Below are 23,933 nucleotides of genomic sequence, written 5' to 3' on the forward strand. Positions count from 1 at the left end.
CGCATGGCCGGCGCATCCTCTACCAAGTCACATGAAAATGAACATGTTAGGAATAATGAATCCTTAATACCGGCTTTAGTAAGCTACGATGCTTACAACCAAAATGGGAATGACATCCTGCAAAGAACAAATAAATGGTCACACCTTGGCAGGCCGCCTGACCAAGGCATCATTCCAAGAGTGCATGAAATGAGAACACTGACCGAGCAAAAACACTTTATTAAAATGTAATGCTTATGCAAGGTTCAAGCAAAATGTGTGAGAAATGCAAATAGAAGTAAAATACATCAACAATGACAAAAATCGCAGAAAGGATTTGTAATGAACTCGAAAGTGAGCATTCACTAGTACATAAACAAATTTCCAAGTACACATACAAAAATTAAAAGAAAAACATGGAGTGTACTAAGGTTTCTCATTTATCATAGTAAAGAGCACGTGCTATTAGATGGACTAGAGTTATCCAGCAGTGACATCGGAGCGAATGGAAGAAGTAGACTGAAAAATGCAAGAGCTTGAATCGGATGGTAACTGCCTCCAAGCAATGTTACCAATCATCTAGAAGCTTGAAAAGAGCACAATAAAAAATACCACCGCATACCATCATAAAACAATCCTGTGACAGAAATCAAACAATGGCAACAATGCAAAATTGGAAATATTGCCTTTAGGATATATCACAGAAGGTAATGGCTAGAAAAAGAACTATACAACAAAAAAGCAATAAAGTGAAAAATCTAGTACAAAATACTTAAACGGGGGAGTCAGTGTAACAAGTAAGCACTACTGTAGTACGGTGAACGATGAGACTGATTAATGCTGCATCTTGCCACTCCATAACGTGAGAAATGAATACGGAAGCCTCATATTAGAAACTTACATAAACATGGAAATAGACTGGAATGCACTGGAAGCTGCATTTGTGTAACAAAGGAAGCAATGGTCATAATAAGTAGTAATTGGTTTATCTAAAAAGCCCCGTACAAGATGCACATTTGTACCACTCTGGCAAAAACAAAATTGCAAAGAATAATTTGCAAACCAGCAAACACATTAATTAGCCCACTGACATGTCACACTTTGCGCACATCTCCAGTCTCCTAAAATAAAAAATAAAGTAAAATAAAGAAAAAAGCACTCTGAATGAGAAAAAAGGCTTAACACATGTAGTCCAGAGCCAATTTTTAGCCAGTTCGCCCACACTTTCACATCCAAAAATATTTGCCACAGAGTCCAGGCACAGTTCCACTGATGTTTACCAGTTCACTCCCACTTTCACGTCCAAAAATATTTGCCCCACGGTCCAGGCAGAGCTTCATCGATGAACAGCTTGAGAGCACACTACTGAATATTCTGCAGTCCCGCTGGAAATAGAACAGCCGCACATGCTCGTAGTGGTTTCAATGTAGCCACACTTGCTGCCTTGGACAGGTAAGCCCAGATATATGCACTGGTGCTCCATTTTGTCGAAGTAGACACATTGATGCACTACGCTGGTAGCTGAAATGTTTTGAATGCACAAGCATTGGTTTCACCAGAAAGATTTGCCCACATACCACCGCTTGCATATATATGCACTTGCTCTTCATTCAGTAGCATTGAACCTAAAGTGTTCCCTATGTGGGAGCCATGTGTAATACCGGTGTCACACAACCACTCTTGATCGCGATCAAGCCCGATCCGGATCGAAATTATCGATACGATTCGCTCAACCGCGCAGCTTGCGCAAAGGAGCCAATCACGACCTAGAAATTCGATTTGTAACGGACTGGATCACGGTCAAAAGGGCCCTGTGTGAAACTGGTATCAAATAATGCACAGACGTACGCTAGGAAAATGTTTTGCACAAGGACAAAGAACTGCGGCATGCCCTGTTGTGCGAAGCGCGCGAACGGAAGACAAATAAAAAAAAAACCGCGCGAGCTCTTCGCAAACTCCATGCGCACACATGGCACCCGCAGGAACTCGGCAGGCGGCCGACTAAGTAAAGCGCGAAGGGCGTACAGCGTGAAGTCCGACACATGTCCCAAACTGCAAACAATCGTACTACCTGGAGCATACAAGTTATTTTATACCAAGGGCATACCCGACTCACGTACGCAGTATCCACAAGCGAGTTATGCAGCGTACATGCTTTATCCATTCGCCAAGTAGAAAAATTTATAACAAGCACAAAGCTACAAGGGGCTCAATATATTACTGTTATTTGAAGCGTCAAATAAAATTGAATTTGGCCGTTTCATATATTGGACACAAGTTCCCCGTAAAACCATGAAATACCCATCACGTGGTTAAAGGGAGCGAAAACACAATCGAGAAACTGAAGCGCAAGGTGCACGCAAAATTCTGTCAGTGCGCTGAAGCGCGAGGGAATGGGGCGGGCACTTGACCTTACCTCTTGGGATACCGTGCTAGTATTGAATCATTAAAGAAATCCCGTTTGTGCAAGTTCTCTTGTCTGCAACACTTTTGCTAAACGGGAGACTAAAATACCACGATGACGGCTCTATTGCGGAGATCGGCAAGGTGCGCAGAGACAGCAATTTTGCCGCCTTTCTTCCATTCTGCAAAATGCGACTTTCTTGTTAGGATCACGCATAGCGGCCGATCCCGACGCTAGGGACACGCAAGCACGATTTCGTCCCTCTAACTTTCGTCCTTATGCTGCCCTTAACTTTTTAATTACAGCGTTATTGAACAGGCGCCTCACATAACATGACAATGAACTTGAAGAGCTGATTAGTGCCCTCCACTCAGCGCCCTCCAATTGAAAACACTACTGATTTCGAAATGAAAACCACACAAACAGATCGCACGACCAAACTAATCACAGAATGTCGTTTTCTTGACAGCAAAACACTGCAACACTTACATGACAAAGGGCAGTGGCAGCACATTCAGAACAGCCGCAAACAGACCACAGCGCCATGCGATAGCGATAACGCAACTATGCCCGGCTTCACGAATAACGTGGCCGCCTTGGTCCCATGCCAAATGAAAACACTACCGATTTCCAAATTAAAACCACACAAACAGACGGCACAACCAAACTAATCAGAGAATGTCGTTTTCTTGACAGCAAAACACTGCAACACTTACATGACAAAGGGCAGTGGCAGCACATTCAGAACAGCCGCAAACAGACCACAGCGCCATGCGATAGCGATAACGCAACTATGCCCGGCTTCACGAATAACGTGGCCGCCTTGGTCCCATGCCAAATGAAAACACTACCGATTTCCAAATTAAAACCACACAAACAGACGGCACAACCAAACTAATCAAAGAATGTTGTTTTCTTGACAGCAAAACACTGCAACACTTACATGACAAAGGGCAGCGGCAGCACATTCAGAACAGCCGCAAACACACCACAGCGAAATGCGAGTGCGGTGACGCAACCATAGAATAAAGAACAACTTTAGAGAAGGGAAACTGTACCTTCCGCAGTGGTTCGAAAATAAGCAGCGGCAGCGCATGGAACTTACCTAGGTGGACGCCAGATGACGCTGCTAAAACAAGAAGCGGAAATGCGCATTTTTTTTAGAGCATCATTCAATATGGCCGCTTTCTGCCGGTCGTGTACGCTTGTATCCGCTCGTACGCGCCGTACTCGCCTCGGCTGCCGCGTAGCCGGTGCGTTCTAATTGCCAGGAGACCAAAGAGCCTCTACTGACGCCCATACAAACAAGCCACAAGTGAGTGAACAGAACGTGCGACTTTATTGGCAGAAGACAAGCAGTGTATGTACATTCTCGTGCAATAGCAGAAATAAAATTTGTATGTCTAGATACACTGGAATCTTTGACGCGAGCTCGTAAACGGCTCACCGTCGTCGTCACACATGGCGGTCTAGTAACGAGCGACAACCAGCGGCTCAAGCAGATTGGTCAGTGTCCCGCCTGTTTGCAGCGGCAGTCGCCGTTAAAGATGAGCAACTTGCACTGCGAAACAATCGGGTGAACCAGGCATCTGGTGCCGCAGCCAACACAGCGACATGGACTACCCGGCATTTTAGCCTTAACTCCTTTCCAACCTGCACGTTACTTTTCTTTCGGAGGCCGCTAATGTGTGGCTCGCACTTGGTGTCCCACATTGTCTCAATATGGACAAGTCGCTTTCGTGGGCATCACCTTCATCAGCCATTTTTGCGGGCCTTTGCACCCAACTTCACGTCGGACCATGTAAGCACGTATGCCGGTCTCCGTTCGTGCTTAATCGCGGCCGAGAAAGGCAACAGGCACAATTTGCACATGGCTGCAGCAGGAAAGGCTGAACGTGAACGGGGAGCACGAATCACGGTGTGTAAATTGGGAGTCTATGTCGCTGTGCAGATTGCAGGAGCAAATGCTTACTTCGAGAAGCTGCTTTCCAGTGCAACTGACCAGGCCGCCACATCCGATAAGCATAACACGGCGACCGTAACCAAGTGAGATAACAGCAAAAATAAACGGCAATCATTCACCACATAGTGTTCAGAGAATACGTTATACATTGGCTACAAACCATATGGCAACAGTGAGCATTCACATACACGGGTCTCTTAGGATACATTCAGCCGCCTACTTACAGGCATAATGCTTGCCTTCGTCGCATGTGGTGGTCTGGTAACGAGCGACAAACAGCAGTACAAACAGATTGGACAGAGCGTCGCACCTGTTTGAACCGACAGTTGCCGTTGAAGATGAGCAACTTCCATTGCGAAGAAATCAGGTGATGCAGGCATCTGCTGCCACAACCAACACAGTGAAATGGACTATCCGGCATTTTAGCGTTAACTCCTTTCCAACCTGCATGTTTCTTTTCTGTCGAGGGCCACTAATGTGTGGCTCACATTTGGCGTCCCACTTTGTCTCAATATGGACAAGTCGCTTTCGTGGGCATCACCTTCGGCAGCCATTTATGCAGGCCTTTCCACCCATGTGGCTATGAACTTCAAACACGTTGGACCATGTAAGCACGTATGCTTGTCTCCGTTCGTGCTTAATTGCGACTGAGAAAGGCCGCAGGCACAATTTGCACATGGCTGCAGCAGGAAAGGCTGAACGGGGAGCATGAATCATGGTGTGTATATTGGGAGTCTATGCCGCTGTGCGGACTGCAGGAGCAAATGCTTACCTCGAGAGACTGTTTTCCAATGCAACTGACCAGGCCCCCACATCCGATAAGCATAATATGGCAACCGTAACCAAGTGAGATAACAGCAAAAATAAACGGCAATCATTCACCACATAGTGTTCAGAGAATACGTTATACATTGGCTACAAACCATATGGCAACAGTGAGCATTCACATACACGGGTCTCTTAGGATACATTCAGCCGCCTACTTACAGGCATAATGCTTGCCTTCGTCGCATGTGGTGGTCTGGTAACGAGTGACAAACAGCAGTACAAACAGATTGGACAGAGCGTCGCACCTGTTTGAACCGACAGTTGCCGTTGAAGATGAGCAACTTCCATTGCGAAGAAATCAGGTGATGCAGGCATCTGCTGCCACAACCAACACAGCGAAATGGACTATCCGGCATTTTCGCGTTAACTCCTTTCCAACCTGCATGTTTCTTTTCTGTCGAGGGCCACTAATGTGTGGCTCACATTTGGCGTCCCACTTTGTCTCAATATGGACAAGTCGCTTTCGTGGGCATCACCTTTGGCAGCCATTTTTGCAGGCATTTCCCCCCGTACGGCTATCAACTTCATACACTTCGAACCATGTAAGCACATATGCTGGTCTCAGTTTTGAGCAAATCATGGCCGAGGTAGGCCACAAGCACAATTTGCCCATGGCTGCAACAGGAAAAAATGAACGGGGAGCACCAGTTATGGTGTGTGTACACTGGGAGTCTATGTCGCTGTGCGGACTGCAGGAGCCAATGCTTACCTCGAGAGACTGTTTTCCAATGCAACTGACCAGGCCCCCACATCCGATAAGCATAATACGGCGACCGTAACCAAGTGAGATAACAGCAAAAATAAACGGCAATCATTCACCACATAGTGTTCAGGGAATACGTTATACATTGGCTACAAACCATATGGCAACAGTGAGCATTCACATACACGGGTCTCTTAGGATACATTCAGCCGCCTACTTACAGGCATAATGCTTGCCTTCGTCGCATGTGGTGGTCTGGTAACGAGCGACAAACAGCAGTACAAACAGATTGGACAGAGCGTCGCACCTGTTTGAACCGACAGTTGCCGTTGAAGATGAGCAACTTCCATTGCGAAGAAATCAGGTGATGCAGGCATCTGCTGCCACAACCAACACAGCGAAATGGACTATCCGGCATTTTAGCGTTAACTCCTTTCCAACCTGCATGTTTCTTTTCTGTCGAGGGCCACTAATGTGTGGCTCACATTTGGCGTCCCACTTTGTCTCAATATGGACAAGTCGCTTTCGTGGGCATCACCTTCGGCAGCCATTTATGCGGGCCTTTCCACCCATGTGGCTATGAACTTCAAACACGTTGGACCATGTAAGCACGTATGCTTGTCTCCGTTCGTGCTTAATTGCGACTGAGAAAGGCCGCAAGCACAATTTGCACATGGCTGCAGCAGGAAAGGCTGAACGGGGAGCACGAATCATGGTGTGTAAATTGGGAGTCTATGCCGCTTTGCGGACTGCAGGAGCAAATGCTTACCTCGAGAGACTGCTTACCAATGTAACTGAGCAGGCCCCCACATCCGAGAAATGTAACACGGCGACCACAACCAAGTGGGGCAGCAAAACCAGATTCTGCAATCTATCATTCAGTGTAGCTTGCGCAAAGACCCAGGCTATCGAGGAAGAAGAGCAACCATCAACGAGACTATGAATATGGAAAATGAGAAAGCTTGCATTCAAGAGAGAAGCCACCCTGCTCTGCAAGCACTGAAGGCCAAAAACATCAAGAAAAGTAAAATGGTGCATAGCAAACAGTGCGTAGGTTAATGCAAGAAACATGTCGATGTTGCATCAGCTATTTCAGGAGAGGAATTGTGCATGACAACATGCACTAAAAGGCACTGCTACAAATATGTTATGCTACTAGACAGTGACTGGTATTAAGTATCAGCGAAGAATCGGTTGACCTTTATGTTTGGATGAGGATTAATGATCTCTAACAAGAATGGACAGTGAAAAAGCTTGCATTTATAGAAGAAAAATTACACTTGGCACAAATGGAATTGACATGGCCAGGAAGCTGATTAAGGGCAAACCGATGGAACTCTTTTGGCCAGCGTCGTCCGTGCTTGATCAGAAGTTGCAGGCACATCTGGAGACGAAGAATTTCCATAAAGTCCTTTTTGAGTTACCTGGATGACTCAGCCAATTTGTCCGCGCTGGTGGAATGGTGGCTGAAGCTCTTTTCAGTCTTGACACAGTGCTCTGCAGACTTGATATCTCATGTAAATTCTTCTGCATGCGCTTCTTTGTTCGTGGTGTAAAAGCCTTGCAAATTCAGCTCCAGCCCCTTTCTGTTGGTGTGGATAGGAGCTCCTGTGATGACCAAGGTATGCTTGGCATGGACTCTGTTGGGGCAGAACGGTGACACATGAGATACAGCACAGATTAGCCAAACTCATGTGTGTTTTCTTTTATGTTCGAACCAATTATACTGAACCATAAACATGAGCAAACATTCATTTCTGCTGCAAACAAATGACATGTATCTCAAGACTAGCAAGACAATACAGCATATATCAGGCATACTTATTTCTGAACCACATGTTGTTTACCTTGTAGTAGCAGCCAATGTCCACACAATGGCCTTGTTGTAGCAGGCAGCAGCTTCTGTTTAGTGTGTGGAGTGTGTTGCTTTATACTGGTGCCATCCTCATTACTGCATGTCTGGAACAGAAATTTTGACTGAATAAGAAATTGAAAAAAGCACAATTTTGCAATATGAAATGCAAAAAGGTGTGACATATATATTGTAATGGTTTGCGACTACAGAACACATGCAAATATACCCTGTCTGTTCTAGGGCACTTAAGCAGCATGTTAAATAAATATTGCTATTGTCCATAAATTTATGCCTGCCTAACTATACAATGCATGTAAACAGTTTAAGTATTATTAAGATCACAAATGCGAACATTTGTGCGTTCATTTATACACTGGAAGAGATCACACTGCTGGTTCCACAAGCAAATACATGAAAGTCATGAAGCTATTAGAACTGATGCATTATTTTTCTGCACGAACGTGATGCACTGCTGCACTACTGCAAAAATAAATGCCCTACGGTAAACCAAAGTGAACAGCAAGAACATTTGGAACCAACAAGTACGAAATATGAGTGAATTATCACGCTTGCAACTGTTTAATACATTAAATTCTGTACTTTCACATCATTTTACCAAAGGATTATTCGATTTTGTGGACGAAAAAAGTTGCCGGCGGACTCGAAAATAAGTTTTATATGTATATTGTTAAGGCTACCCAGTCACCTATGGCCACGGCTACAATAAGATTAAAAATGAGGCGCGCGTTACGATATCGCTCTTTCTTTCCCGATTTGTGTGTGTATAACGACAGCCTCGCAAGTAACGGTTTACTTAGGAAACAGCAACGGAGGATCCCGGCTGCCATATGCTGTGCAGGATCTAGTTCGTTAACTTGTCTCCGCCTGTAAGTTAATGAGACGAATATTATATAACGATTCAAGCAGCGGTGTTAAACGACTCACCGTTATTGCCGTTGTCAGCCGCACCAGAATCCAGCTCCCGTTTCGATGCAGACGTGTTCCGAATGGCTCACGACCGATACCCAACTTTCGGGCTTGCATGTCCGCTTGCAAACACGTCACTTCACCCCAGGTTAAATAACGCGTGACATCGAAGCGCAATAAACTAGTTTTAGCGAAAAAGAAGCAACCAGCCTGAGCGCACGAACGAATGAATCCGTGCCGCCATGCACTCGAAAATACCGGTAAAAATTTTAAATCCAGGCCAGAGGTCACGTGAAAGATCGATGATGCTGAACGCTATTTGCGTTTATAATGACAAAGAAACAATAAACTTACTTACAAAGAATACAATATCAAATTAGCAATGATAATTTCGCCCTCTTTTTCATGTAATAAACGTGCTTCGGTAATTGTAGGCGAAAGTTTGCAAAAAAAAAATTGCGCTTATTACGGCGCCTCCAGCGGAAAATGTTCAAACTAACGTAAGCATCCCGAAGTGATATTACTATGCTAGTTTTATTAGCAGCAGCGCGCGGTCGATTTTTTCGCCCTCTGTGGCCATTTGTTGAACTTGAGAGTGTGCGGGGCCTGACGCAACTATGCCCGGCTCGCCCGGCGTGCTGCCCGGCATCACGAATCACGTGGCCGCCTTGGTCACATGATGTGACGACGGTATCGCCACCTTGCGCAAGGTTGGATCGCGTTGATGGGTTGTTGAATATTGTACAAGCCGCTAAAGAGGCTGACGCGCCGTGGTGTGGCGCCTTGGTGTGCGCGTCTTGCGTGTCGTGCGCACTGTGCTTTTGTCGTTCTCGACCCGTGAATAATGTTGCGCAGAGCCAGACGCCGCGCGCTCTTCCATTGTTCTTTAGCCACTCCATCTGCCGCAAGAGTGGCGAGCTGGAAGTTGCCACTGGGCGTTCCGCAAGGTCCTTCAGTTTCCTCTCTCATTTCGGACGCTTTCCGCTTTCAGTGCCGCGTCATTGTGGTTACAGCATGTTAAAAAACAATCGCCGCTTCTATATAGGTGCGACCACACCACTCTCTGCGCCCAAGCGTGGCGAGCCTATAACGACGAGTTTCAGAAATATTAAAGCGGATAGCTTTCTGTCTCCTCTCCGTCGGATGTTTTCGTAGTTCACTCGTAGGTGGTCGGTCGTCGGACTGTTGATCTGCAAGGAAAACGCTCGCGCGTTCGTTCGTTCGCTCTCACGCTAACTATATTTTGCTCTCTCGCTCGCTTTCTCTAGCGTTCTTTTGTTCGCTCGCTCGTTGGGACTAATCGCTTGCATTAAAAATCATCGGCGATGGTTTCTGCAAATCTTTTTATGTACATTGTGCTCTCAGCGTAGAATTCGTTGCCACACTTCCTACGAAGCACAGTTACCAGAAACGACTGTACCGATGTGACCCTCCGTTGGCACCAAAAGTGGTGTTCGCTTATTAACTCGATACTTTTATTTATGCTGCATGTGACTTGCATGATTTAGCGCTCTGGAGCCAAGCTCCAAGTTGTTCATGGGTCTCACGAGGAAGCGCGTTGTTTGATGAATAATGTACGCTTACTGTATTGCATATGCATAAGATATCACCTAAAATTCATATGGAGTTAAACACACACATTATATATATATATATATATATATATATCCAAGTGGTCGGACTGTTTATATTAAAACCGCAGTTTTCATTATTCAGACGACTGGGCACAAAATGGTACCTTTATACGCACGAAAACTGTACAGCACTGGTGCCTCAGCAGTAAAAAAACATTGAGCCGCTCAGCGGTAAGGTATACACATCACTGCATTGTGAATAAGAGGAAACACGGCAAAGCTGCCTTGTCCAGCGGGAATTTTGAAGCATTTGCATGCGACGCTGCTTATTTTCCAAGAGCTCGTTGTCACATTTAGTGATGACACCTTTGATATGCCAAACACACTGCAAGGAACCGGGTAGTCATACAGAACTTTCTTCCTGTTGAAGGCTCGGCCGGCTACCATTGCAGTAAGAGCGGCTTCGATGTTTCTGTACTCGCGCTCCACTTCCTCCTGGCGCAAAACACTTCCCCTTGGGAGGCCACGTTCATTTGCAATCCTTCGTCTCTTCTAACGTGAGGTTAACACCACAAAAGAATTTTTCTTGCCGCACTCATTCTGATGTAGGTCGAATAGAGGAGCAATTGACTCGACGAGTGCTGTTTGACAAGCGAGGAATTCTCCCGCCAAAAACGGCGCTGTCGAAAACGTAGCCGGTACGCTTGATAACTAAACAGATAGAGCGAGTTATGTGAAGTCGTTTTAAAAACATATTCCCCCCTCGTTTATAAGTTGTTTGGCTTTCAACGTTTTCAAAACGTATTCACCCCTCGTTTTTAAGCTGTCTTGTTTGGAACGTCTTTGATGCGTCGATTTTGGGCAAAAATCCGTTTCAGACGTTGAATCCCTTAATACGACGTTTTCAAGACTTTGTGTGCTACCTGGGCGTCGCCGCCCGTATTTCGTTCTTGCGCTTTTTCTGACTGACCCAACGTCTTATCGTTGTAAGAGTGGTGTTTTTGGTGTGGTAGAACGGTAATTTACTGATGCAGAAGAAACCATTTTTCACTTTAGTGTCCCTTTCAGAATGCTTCATCCGTACTCTCTGCAACATGCTTGCGATGTACGTCGCCTCCGACCACACAGGAACGTCTTTCGGCCCTTCGTAACCCGTGCGTACAATACTGCTACTCGGAGCACCACAGGCTTTTCACCCTTTTGCTTACTGTACCGTAGGCACCCGTCGCACACCGTCGACAGAATTGTGACATACCGGCCGTATGCATCTGAATGTGCGCCCATTTCTGCCTCGGCAAGACATGCTGTAGAGTGCCGCGATCTCGCACGGGTCTTTACCTCCACTGACCCATAGCTGCTGACGAGGACTCGAGGTGACACCACATCCGCGCCCACCTTGCTTCCTGAAACGCTTTCCGTTCCTTCCGCTGCACCTCGACTCCCTTGAAAATTACTGCCCGAGTATGAAGGGCCCTACCGCATCGTCAGCCGCGAATCCCCCGTTAACGACGGGATCGAACCCATGAACCGTGTTCGGACATGCGCCGTCGTGGACGAGACATTGTCAACGTCGAACGCCTCAAGCCGTAGTATGATCCACTCATATTGAGGAGCTTTTAAGTCGCCGGACGGCTACCTTTTCGTTCCCGGGGGTGATTGTAGGTAAAAAGAGGAACACTATAGTGAGCTGTCCTCTCCAGTGCTCTCTAATGGGTCAAGCTCTCCAGCGCTGTCAGACGAGTGTCCTAAAGTATTAATACTCACAACGCGATCCTCGCTTGGAAATTGTAACACAATTGTATTGTACTGTATTGTAGTGGATGAGTAAACATTAATGAAAAACTCAACAATGAATGCTCTAACGCCATTTAGTGTAACAGAAATAAGAATGGAAGTGTAAAAAAATTATACAATTTTTAGCTGTAGAAGAGCACACAAGAGGGAAGAAAGAAACAAAAATGAGGTGCACTGTGCACACATGAAAGAAAGAGAAACTGTTAGGGGATGGTGGTAGAAGGGAGAAATAATACTAGTACGTACCTGAAATTACAAATGTTTCTTAGGCCAAGTTATCAGAGGCTAGCAGAATACCTTTTAGCGAAGCTTTGAAACACCGAAATGTAGGTAGTATCTGAAGTGGACCAGAAAAACGATTCCAGTGTTTAATGATAGCGAGTGTAGATGTTTTTTTTACCACTGTTAGGAGGAACAGATGGTAAAAAAATATAATTAGAAAACAACTTACTGGGGTCCTTATTCCTAATAGAGTCTTTGAATGTACCGAAAGGACAGTTGGGAATCAAACAATTACAACACATTATTGCTAAATTGTAGCTGAATAACGTTTTTACATACGACATTATGTAGTGCTCAAATAGGCCGAAAGCATTGGAATGGGGTGTATTGTCAATGATGACACCTATTGGTTGATTTCGTGTATGCTCGACTGAAGACAAATAATAGGTACGTATTGCCCCAAGCGATTAATAATTACTCAAGAGGAAGCTTTAGCTCAGGCACTCCTATGTAAATGCATGTAAAAGCGCAATTTGTTTTCATCGGTAACCATTGCACTAATTTTGACGAGGTTTGTGGCATTGAAATAAAAAAAGCTATAATCAAGTGACTATCGTTTCAAATTTTTTATTTACTACGCCAAGTTTGAGAAAACGAGATCATCAAGTTTAAAGCTCTGTAACTCAGCAATGAAAAACGATATCAAAATTATGTGAGTTGCAGCTAATAGTACATGTAAGGCGGACAAAATTGCTGAGTTACAATTAAAACTAAAAAAGTTGTAAGGAAATACAGCTTTTGCAAAACCCCCTGTACATAACTTTAAAAAAATTCAGGCAAGATAAGATGACATGTCAGATTTTTCCGCTTTCAATAATCTGGTGGGTGCCCTCTACAGAACGGCGATATTTATTCTGGATGCACAGTTAATAATTTGTAAACGTCGTGCTTCTAAACTTTCCTAAATTTCCAATATCTGAAAATCGTTTTAACAAAATTCAGGCCCTAAATCGAAATTGCACTTCAGTCAGTCACTAGAATTTAACTTTTTTTCTCAAATGCAATAAATTTCATTAAAATCGGTCCAGGGATTATCTCCGAAAAAACGTTTTTGCGCTTTACATGTATTTGAATAGGCCACGTTGTAGTTGGGGCAGAGCTAAAGCTTCCTCTGAACGTGTAAACTGAAGAATGCAAAGTAGAACGAAAACAAAGCACAAGGAAAAAAGTGGTGGCGTGCCCTGATAAACGCCCGAATACTAAAAGTGCGTTTCAGCTTAACATGGTTATGTGCAGGCGAACCTTCAAATAGCTTTCCAGGATAGCACCTAGTAATGAAACGTAATCTCTAATGGTAATATAACGATGGCGTAAGTTTAACGAAGCAGGATTAATTGGCGACTTGTAGTGCGAATGGAAGACTGAAAATTTCATTTTAAATGGAATAATCATTAGATTGTTGTCGTTTCACCCTTTCATTAGGTAGTTAATAGCTCTATTTATTTTATTTGTACATAACAGACACACTTATCTACTATAGATATACTTGCATCGTCGTTGTACAGAACTTAGTAACCTAGGTCGGTGAGGGCTGTGAGCTACTCTCGCTACGCCAGCATTTCTTCAATGAAAGGTAATATAGGTCTACCTGCACTTCGGTCACGCCGCAAGTGCTTCCGGGTAAATCTGTATTACAAGATCTTTTACACCAATCCAACGCTTAAAAAACGATGTTTTCCTCGCCCTAGATTACGTGTCCTGACGGATCGATGATAAACTCAATGTTAAAATTCCGTTATGAAGCACTAACATTAGCCATGCCTCTTTTTTGCCGCAAACAAGCAGTGATTGGAACCACCTTCCCGCCTCCTTCGCTGCAATCGAACGCCCTGCCGCCTTCAATGTTGCGATTAACAATTTGTTCTTAGAACACTACTCTGTGTAATACCCTCGGGTACTGACAGCATAAAAACAAATAAATAAATGTCAGGCATATCATTAATGTAAGCAGAATAAAGCAAACGCCTCAATATTGAGCCATGTGGTACCCGTGCTCAAGATTTTTATCACGGGAAAATGTGTCGCTCAATAAATTCCCTCTTAGACAAATAACTTCTTTAAAATGCTATAGCAGGGCCAGTTATTCCATGAGATTCAAGTTTACGAAATAAAATCGTGTGAATAATAGTATGAAAGGCTTTGTAAGGTCTAAGTAAACAGAGCCGACGAATTCATTATTGTCAAGGCAATTTTTAATAATATCAGGGAGACAAAGCAGAGCTAAGTTAGCGCTTCCATACCGTAGCGGAACTGGTAGCATTTACCTATATGGAATATTTCCAACTACTTGGTTAAACTGATAAAAATGATGTTTGAATTATTTTACTTCGGGAGTTAGAATCGACATTGTACGGTAATGTTATACTTATTATTTATCACCTTTTTTAAAAGCAAGTTTACTATCCTTAGCACGTTTTAGTGAAGGCGGAAATTAGCCAGATTTAGAGATCAGATTAAACGCTATGCTCACGGATTCGCAAATAGAATCAGCGACTAGCTGGCGCACTCAGGTACCATGTAACCCTGGACTTGCGCTACGAAGACTATACGTAGTAGAAAGCAGTCCCTGCATCGTGAGAGGAAGAAGGTAAAATGCGAACAGACCAGATAGCCTGAAATACTGCCTTGGCTGAATCTGTCGCCTTCGGGCCCATACTTAGCAGCACAAGCCCAGTGAGCCAAGTTACCTACTAGACCAGACAGCAGCGATTTGTCTATACGTGCAACATACTCTGGCCAAAAATTGTCCACTCGAAAAGACAGACTATATATCCGTCGAGGAAAGGGAAAGAATGCTACACACCTGGAAAGAAGCATAGGAAGCTTCGCTTTAAAGCAATAGGAAATTTAGGTGACAGGAGTGTATAAGGACAACATTACTGACAAGGAAATTTATTCACCCGTAGGCACGCTTACAACTGTGGTATGAACGAAAAGTACAATATAAGGTACAGCACATGTAATACATCATACTTGGTGTAAACAAAACAGATTAGCAAATGAAATAATAAATGGTGTCTGTTTGACACAGGCTTTGCCACACACAACAACAACAACAACAAAACTCATTACAGCGTCAACGCAAAAGCATTATTGTCAGCCTCGAATTTATGAATGCTACCCGGGGCACATACAGATACAATGTCAACTCAGGCAATAGAATTGAGCATTATTCTGGCTGTAGAAAGACTTTGCCTCGGGAGACGGTTATGTACCGCGTAGACCAGCGGCGAAGAAACTCGGCTTCACCGAGTTTGAACAACTCTTCTTCAAGATGACCCCATACTATCACCCGTAGTTTTCGCATTCTGGGGTACATTGCTCTATTTGACTGCCGAGATCGTTCTGCGATGTTGCGGAAGCACCACAAAACGTAGCTAGCGCTATAGCAGACGAGACTCGCAAACCGATCTCGGGGCTGTGGTGGCCGCACGATGGATATTCCGAGCATTCTTGCAACTAGCTTCCAGAAGGTGCGTGCTACAACGCAGTCCTTCACTACATGCGCGTTGGTGTCTGTTTGTGCGCAATATATGCATTTATCATTCGCTACCATATGCCAGCGTTCAAGCCTGTCACTTGTAGGTAGAATGCCCCACTGATATTGCCAATGAAAATCCTTCACTTGAGAGGGCAAATCAGGTGAAAGCACGGCTGTCCATATACGTGCAAGGAAATCTTGCGCTATGAAAATAAATGTATGTGGCGTCCATGCATGCATTGCCGCTGGACGCTATTTCCCGCCACCTGAAGCCTGTCTCTGGTTACAGCGTCTTGAAAGGTTGAACCTAGCGCGATGCTACGGAGGCAGTTAAAGCGGTAGGGAATCGAAGAACAGCAAATTCTTCGAGAGCAAGCAGTTCTAAAGCCAGAACCCCGGTGTCTTGATTCACGCTCTTTTCCCGCGCTCTGAATGTTCGAGGTCAGATGACGTGGAACATTGGGAGGAGTGGCACAGTTAAATGGTAAATGGACAGCCACCATGGAATGTTCGCTTGAGTAGGTTGGAGGCTTAACATCATGCTCCCTCTATATGTTTATACGCTATAGTTTATACTTGCCATACAAATACTAAATTTCTAAAATTCAGAATTTCTAAATTCCTAAATTTCTAAAATTTATAAATAAAAAGAAACTCAATATTTTATAGCTTCCTATTGCTTCCAGTGCTTTGTCTTTCGGGCAAGCACTGCTACTTTCCCCCTTCCATGTCGAAGCACCTTCCGTGTCACGCACTAATGCCTACAATAAAGCACGCGGTGTTGTCAGATAAACGTCTAGGCTTTTAAACAAGTCACGTGTTTCGAGAAAACTACTGCGAAGTGCGTTCGGTTCTGGCAGATTGGTCCTTGACCACAGCCCGCTACGTTTGCTGACCGGGTGAAGTCGCACATCAGCTAAGGAGCCGTCGAATGACCACCTTCATCATCATTCACTTGTACTTCTCGTCGCAATCGTTCGCGCTATCAGAGTCCTTCCATTTTTTTTTTCTGGTCACGAAACTGCCGCCTCAGTTTCATATAGAGCCAGCGCCCGTCGCTAGAGGCGCAACCGTGCATCAGAGGGCATGCGAACGCCGCTACCGCTGTGGTTGTGTGTGGGGCAGCCTCGGTATTCTAGCTTTCTCAACTTCCTCAACCGTCGCTTTAGTTTCACGTAACTATTTCTAACATTGAATATGCTTAAATTACTGCCTGAGCGCGTCTTCTGCCATCATATGAGCGCCCGGGACGAAAAATAAGCCACACATAACATGGAGCTTTCGGCGGTCTCAGAAAAAAAAAAAAAAAATCTGGGATTTTACGAGCCAGAACCGTGATACGATTATGAGGCACGCCGTAGTGGGGGACTCAGGATTAATTTTGACCACCTGGGATCCTTTAAAATGCACCTAAATTTAAGTAAACGTAAATAAATGTCTGAATGAGATTTAGGTAGGATTAATGCAAGACAAACTTAGCTACTAAATGTCTTTAAACGCACCTAAATGTCTGCAAAGCGATGCCATTTCTGTATGACATTTAGGTAGGATTAATGCAAGACAAATTTTGCTACTAAATGTCTTTAAAATGCACCTAAATTTAAATAAACTGGTGTTTTGCATTTCGCCCCCGGCGAAATGCGTCCGCTGTTACGGCCGGGTGGTCTCGGTCCAGATTTCTACATCATCGCCGTTCGCTTCAACGCTTCAGTGGCTCCGCTTTTTAATATTTGCCTGAAATTAAACACCGCGCATTCACAATAAAGCACCAGTGGTCCCACTTATCACCAGATGCAAACATACGGGCTGTCATCCCCGCTTACCAGTAAGTAAGCGCAAACTCTCCGTTGCGCATTGCGCCCTGCAGATTGTTTGCCGAGCACAGCTGTTAACTTTCTTTTAAACTGTGGCAGAGAAGGACTCTCACTGTGGGCAGTATCTTATAAGGAGATCAAAAGAATGAAATTGTTATTGCAAAGGACTGCTACCGTAGAATACTTAATGACAAAGAAAAGGAAATTGAGCTGCTCCGTGCGCTTAAGATTTCTCTGCAAAGCGATGCCATTTCTGAATGAGATTTAGGTAGGATTAATGCAAGACAAACTTCGCTACTAAATGTCTTCGGTTCGGCTTTTAGCAACGGATTAAGGCGAACGTGAAGTGTTAGGACCTGCGCAGTTGAAACTAGCTGTATTGTAATTAGGCAATTGCCTTAGCAAGCAGTCGTTTAGAAGCGTCAGTAATCCCAGCACTTATTCACGCTGCTCGTGGTTTCGACGCAGAAACGACGAGACTGGGTATTTTGGTTCTTAATGCGCAATATTTACAATATGTTAAAAACTTTATAATTCGATTAAGAAAAGAAATAGAACGTGTTGGTGCAAAAACAACATACAAGCACGATCATTTATTTATCATGTAAAATAAGCGGAGCGAAATACAGACAGCACAGAGGCGTCCGGTCACGAATGGTCCACCATTCACAATGCAAGAAGTTTGTTAAAAGCATGACGCTGATATAATAAGCATAAAGAAATAACATCAAACGCGAGAGACATGCATTGGGGGTCAGGAAACAAACACCAGCAAACGAATGGCAATAAATACAGAATGCATAATCGATTGCTTCTAGAAACAAGAAAGTGCAAAGCATAAGCATTTCATAGCACATGGCAAAACAACTCTCAAACGAACGCAAGTAACCACATCACAAATACAGCAATTATTTAAAATGGCTTGTTCGAGATACCACCATTCTATTTCTTCAGCTGTTACTTGCAACACGTGTTCGGCATCGTTGTCCCACCCCGCCACTTCAACTAAACAGCCCAGCACTCGAGAAATAGCGCAGCACATGCACAGAACGCACCCGATCACTCAGCTCGCCTCGCACTGCGCACGCGTTTCGGTACGCGAACGCGCGAACGATGCCCTCTGTGGCACAGTGGCGCCGCGTCGCGGCACCTTTGGGCAGCATAGGAACCTCTCCCATAGCGTGACGGCGGAGTTTCGTGACCAGAAAAACATGGAAGGACTCTGGCGCTATGTTCGCGCCTCCTCCACATTATAGGTTTCCTCGTTGTAGAAGGCTGTGTTTATACAAGTTCGAAAATCTGTATGTGCATGAATACGTTTTATTATCCATTTGAGCTCATGCTCACGTCTATGGCACAGAGGTTTCAATGACATTTTCACGCGCATCTGCTATTTGTTTACTTACTAGCAACCCTGAGTTAATAAGCGCGCATTTAAAATTGCCTGTCCTATACTTGAAAGAGAAAGGGAACCAAGAGGTTCGATTTTTGTTAGGTAACCTCACAAGCATTTGAAGCGAATAGATAATGAAGTCAAGAAAACATTGCGGCAAATACACCTTGTCGTTAATTGAAATTTGAAAATGATATGGTAAAGGTAATAAAAATGGACAAAACCATGTCGCTCGTAAGATCTGCACTTGCCCTTTTATTCTGCTGGAAGCGTTGCCGTCATACATGTTCTAACGGTGTACGCTGTCGGCAGTGCGTGCACATCACTCTCATATGGCCAACATTTTTGCAAGGATTAAAGTGTTGTTTAAGTGTTGCATAACCTCTACCTTTCAGTAAGGAGTGTCCCAGGTTTTCGCAACACTCGCTGTTCTGCTGAAGTTCCCTTCGCGACATGCGCACTTCTGTTCTGGCTGCTTGTTATATCGGTTTATGTCAGGGAAAAAAAAACAAGGCAAGGATGTTAATCTGAAAAGCATGTAGTTGGCTGACGTACATTTGGGCAAGAGAATCAGGGAAAAGAAGGAAATATGGTGAGCTTCTTGCAGACGTTCTCTTACGCCTTCTAGTTTCTGGCTGCACTGAAATGAAACAATGTACTCTCCTCGGGACCTAAACAATAAAATGTCGCTGCAGAGAGAGAAATTGTTGTACGTGTACATGCGGCAAAATGACCGTTCATGTTGCAGGATTTTACGCACGGGGGTGAAGAGAGTCATCTGGACGGGAGAGTTTAAGCATATTTTGTCATTGCATGTAAGCTGCTTGCTCTTGTTTTGCTCACGTGGCCATGTCATTGGGATAAAATGGTACTGGCATTGAAATGAAGCCTAATAATGGGATTCTCATGCAAATTTAACGTAAAGAAATCATCAATTTTGAAAATGACTTTATAACCTCACAACAGCCCTGTGTTCCTTCCGTCCCGTGTCGCAGTGTTGAAAATTTGAGTGAATGATTAATTCATCAGAAAGTGATATCCATGCGCTTGCAGGTAAGAGCGACGACAAACTCCGCATCATCTTTGACATGTGCGATAACAGCGGTGACGGAATGATCCAAAAGCAGGAGCTGACGCGCATGCTGCGTTCTCTTGTGGACATCGCCAAGACCAATTCGCTCAGCGAATACGAGACGAGGGACATCATCAGGGGCATGTACGCCTCTGCGGGTCTAGACAACTGCGACTCACTCAGTTACGAGGACTTCAAGAAGATGATGAAGGAACATCGTGGCGACGTCATAGCCATCGGCCTAGACTGCAAAGGTTAGTCTCGGTCCTGCTTGGTAAACCGCTGTCTTCATGGCGCTGCTGCTACGGCTGCCCAAGTGTTACGAGTGAGAATGCCGGCATGCTAGGCGGTGCATATCGCGAGGCTTTGTGTCGGCCACCGCAACTCTACCGTTGCGCACTACCGTTGAAACCGTACCGTTGCCCACTTTCTCAGACTACCTGAGCAGATTTATCTACGCATGAGAATTGGTCCTGTCCATAATTACGCTATTCATAGTTAAAAAAAATAGTCTAGGGCTGTTCAAATCTTGTTTAAATTAACATAAGAATGAACAGCCTTGAAAAAGAACAGCGGTACCACCCGCGGAGCCTTAAATAGTGAAGACTTCGTATGGGCACACTTTTATGCCTTCGGCTTTAGTCCGCGTTTCCTGTCTTTAGTAATTCTTTCCGTTCAATAACAGCGTTAATCACTACCTACTGTGTACTTCTGAACCAAAAAACCCCTATTCTTTTTCTCAAGACTTTAAGCAACAACCAGAAAACCAATTTCAACTTACCGCTTTCGTACCGTCGTTTGTACTGAATGCTCACGCGGTCTAGCCGCCTAACTTATGTAACAGAACGAAAAATAAGAAAGGGGCCACGACATAGACAGATTAAAAGGAGCACAGCGCTCCTTTCACTTTGTCTCTGTCGTCGTTCCTTCCGTATTTTCCGCGCTGTTTCAGAAGTTTCAATGAACCAACTAACCCAGCAAGCAACTATTCTGCTCTACTCACGTTCACTCCCTAGAACAAAAATTGAATCAGGCTACTTGTCCCCTCCGCTACCTTGGCGGTGCTAAGTGGGGTGGCTCTACGGAGTCCTTGGAAACCTTACACGGTGCATGGATATATCATATTCTTGGGTATTTATTGCTCCGTCTTACAGCTTCAACTGAAGAGGACTCCATTTGCTCTTGGCAACTATCGGACGGATGCGGTTGAGGTACATGTGATTTATTTCGAGGGACCTGGTCTAATATAATCTGGAACCCGTCAAACACATTTTACAGTTGTATGCGCAAGAGCAACGTCGTCGACATAACTGTTAGGATTTCTAACCCAGAATGAAATCCAACATCTTTCCAGCAATCTAGTACGATGGGCTGGCGCTCGCCTATACGATAACTTAACAGCAACATTTGCAGCGACAGGACCACTGTAGAAACGATGGTTTTCATCAAAGTCAACCGGAAGAATGCCCTTACGGAGCACAGTTTTTCTATAGGCAGGTTGCGAACGTAGTTCCCCCGCCTACTAGGGCGCCCCTCGCGGCGGCGAGTGCGGAACGGGCAGGATACGACCGGCCCGCTTGCGTTCGGAAAGCCTCTCTGTGCACTGTTTCGCGCGTAGCTGTTGCCTTTTCTGAGCAATGCCAAAGTGCAATCCGAGCTGTTGCGTAGTGGGCTGCAACAGCACGTACACCAACTCACGAGGAACAAAGTTTTACAGGTTTCCAAGCCGACCGTATGAAGCAGAACGACGTCAACACTGGATAGCGCTCGTCCGACGGCATAAGCTATTTTATGTTCCGGCGTTATGCCAAGTGCGTTAACGCTGAATTATTTGCTTTTACAGCAATGATGGCAGCAGCGGGACACATGCAGTGCGTGCCAGGATATGCAGCAAACAAAGTAGTTTGTTTCCTCACTGTACCGCAGTAAAGCTGTGGAACTCTTTCCCAATCATCTCCCATTCAAACAGCGCTAGGGATTGCTGAGAGATTTGAGGAGGGGTTGCAGCTGGCTGAGCTGGCGTGCACCCTTCTGCGCCCAGCATATCAACTAAGGGGCAGTTGATATCACCAAATTTTTGACGGCGTGATTTATTGGAACCTCCTTTGCACGCACTGAAAAATCGCAACATAAAAGTATCGCACTTTCAGTAACTTGGGCGAAAATATTTTCCCAGCGTAGCCTAACACAACTGGTAAGTTCCTCACCTTTATTTGTGTTTGGGGAGAGCAACCTTAGAATACCTCGGGTAGGTCTTACGAGTCGTTCGTACTCCACACGTTCTTGGATTAGATGTTTTGGTTTCGCATTTGCCGTCCTGTATGTACAGGGAAACTACCGCGGCGTCCTTGCACTTCCCTGCGATGCCAGCACGGCAATCGCAGCTCCGCGCTAGGATTTGTATGCTGTCGCCGATCTTCAAGAATCAATGTCACCTATAAATTCATCCGTCCACACCGTAGATAACGAAGTAACTTACGCTGAGCTTCACGCATCTCGATGGTGCGTTATTTTTCGTTTGCGGAATACACCTAGCAGTCACTTCCGATCAGTGCGAGTTCAACACTTTCCTCACGTTGTAGACGTGCTCCACTTCAAATAGACGACTTCCTTTCTCTAAATTCTTTTCAGGAAAAAAAGCTGTCAAGATCTTGTAATTCCAGAAACTCAGTTAAAATTAATATCGGCACGCTGTTTCGCGCCATCGCTACCGTTTGACAGGGCGCCAAACAGGCAGCGCGAGGTGCTGACGCCGTGAGTAATCCTACCGCATTCGCGCAACTCTTCGTCAGATGGCGCTAGAGGTCGGAAAGACAGGGCGCCGCCTAGCACTTGCAACGTGCCCATAGCCACGCGCAGGAAAGCTAGCAGGCCGTTTCTCATAACTGTACATCATTTGCTTTCCTATGTATATATTATGAACAGTGGGAAAATAAAGACACGTACAGGTGGCTTCCATGATAAAGGTTGTTCAGCTTCTGCCTTTCTCCATCTGTAAAGTGGTGAAAAACAAACACAATCTCTCAGGTCAATCATTTTCAACGACATTGGAACAACATGGAATTTTCTTATAAAGAAGACTTATCTGTGAAATAGCAGAAACAGGAGCATGAGTAATTTGTGGACATTAAATCAACGTGTATTATCGCTTCGAATGCACGGGTGGCCTATAAAGAACGAGAAAGAAAAGGGGGAAAGAGCCTCCTTGGTAAAGTGGTTAAGTTTTTGTTATCTGATGAACATGACAGGGATTTGAATACCCAGGTAGAGGACTGTTCAACTAAAGCGCAGTCACAATCCACACTTAATAAACAAGCAAGCTGACATAAAAGGCATAACGGGAACTTTGTCGTCAATTGCCTCTGAAAAAAATATGCTTTTGCCATTTAGGAGCATGCAAACAGTCGACCCTCACTCATGTTCCTTTACTAATATCATGCTTAATTACGTATCCCTACTCTGTACGCTTTCCAATTTTATTGAAATGTGCAATGTTTTTTTTACGCTAGAGATTGGCGCGTGTGCTTGTTCAGGGGACCATGTTTCACCGTCTAAGAGCTGTTATCGTTCAGCGCAGGACGCGCCTGCTTGTACCGACAGTTTCTCGAGTGTTATCGATGTTTATATCCGCTTTCCGTTGTCACCGATCTTTATGTAAAGTTATTGCGTGTATGCGCGACGTGAAAGGTGCAGGACTTTCTGGAAGACGCGCGGGCACGAGCGATTACTCTGGAAACTTCGATGACTCATGTATTAAAGCCGACGCGCTTGAAGCGCTGATCAGATTTCCGATGATCACCGACGATTGTTGTTCTTTCAGTGTAGCCTGTTTTATAGGGCACAGGTTCGCCCAATAAAAGGCAA

The 23,933-nt window shown here is 44.8% G+C and overlaps 1 protein-coding gene and 2 long non-coding RNA genes across 3 annotated transcripts in view; 1 reads left to right on the plus strand and 2 right to left on the minus strand.

Moving 5' to 3' along the window:
- Positions 1-23,933, plus strand: part of Duox (dual oxidase) — a 248,511-nt gene that overhangs the window by 135,717 nt on the left and 88,861 nt on the right. Inside the window, exon 18 of the mRNA XM_050186612.2 lies at positions 20,051-20,323. Within this exon, the coding sequence (XP_050042569.2) occupies positions 20,051-20,323 (273 nt within the window). The remainder of the gene's footprint in view (positions 1-20,050; positions 20,324-23,933) is intronic.
- On the minus strand, positions 200-23,896 carry LOC129387057 (uncharacterized). Its single transcript, XR_008614372.2, has 2 exons — positions 23,016-23,896; positions 200-1,500 (listed from the first exon to the last, which is right to left on the minus strand). It is a non-coding gene; the product is annotated as an uncharacterized lncRNA (long non-coding RNA).
- Positions 7,216-9,263, minus strand: LOC129387055 (uncharacterized). Its single transcript, XR_008614370.2, has 3 exons — positions 8,678-9,263; positions 7,725-7,836; positions 7,216-7,517 (listed from the first exon to the last, which is right to left on the minus strand). It is a non-coding gene; the product is annotated as an uncharacterized lncRNA (long non-coding RNA).

This window comes from Dermacentor andersoni, chromosome 2 (genome assembly GCF_023375885.2).
Source record: "Dermacentor andersoni chromosome 2, qqDerAnde1_hic_scaffold, whole genome shotgun sequence".
NCBI classification, from domain to species: Eukaryota; Metazoa; Arthropoda; class Arachnida; order Ixodida; family Ixodidae; genus Dermacentor; species Dermacentor andersoni.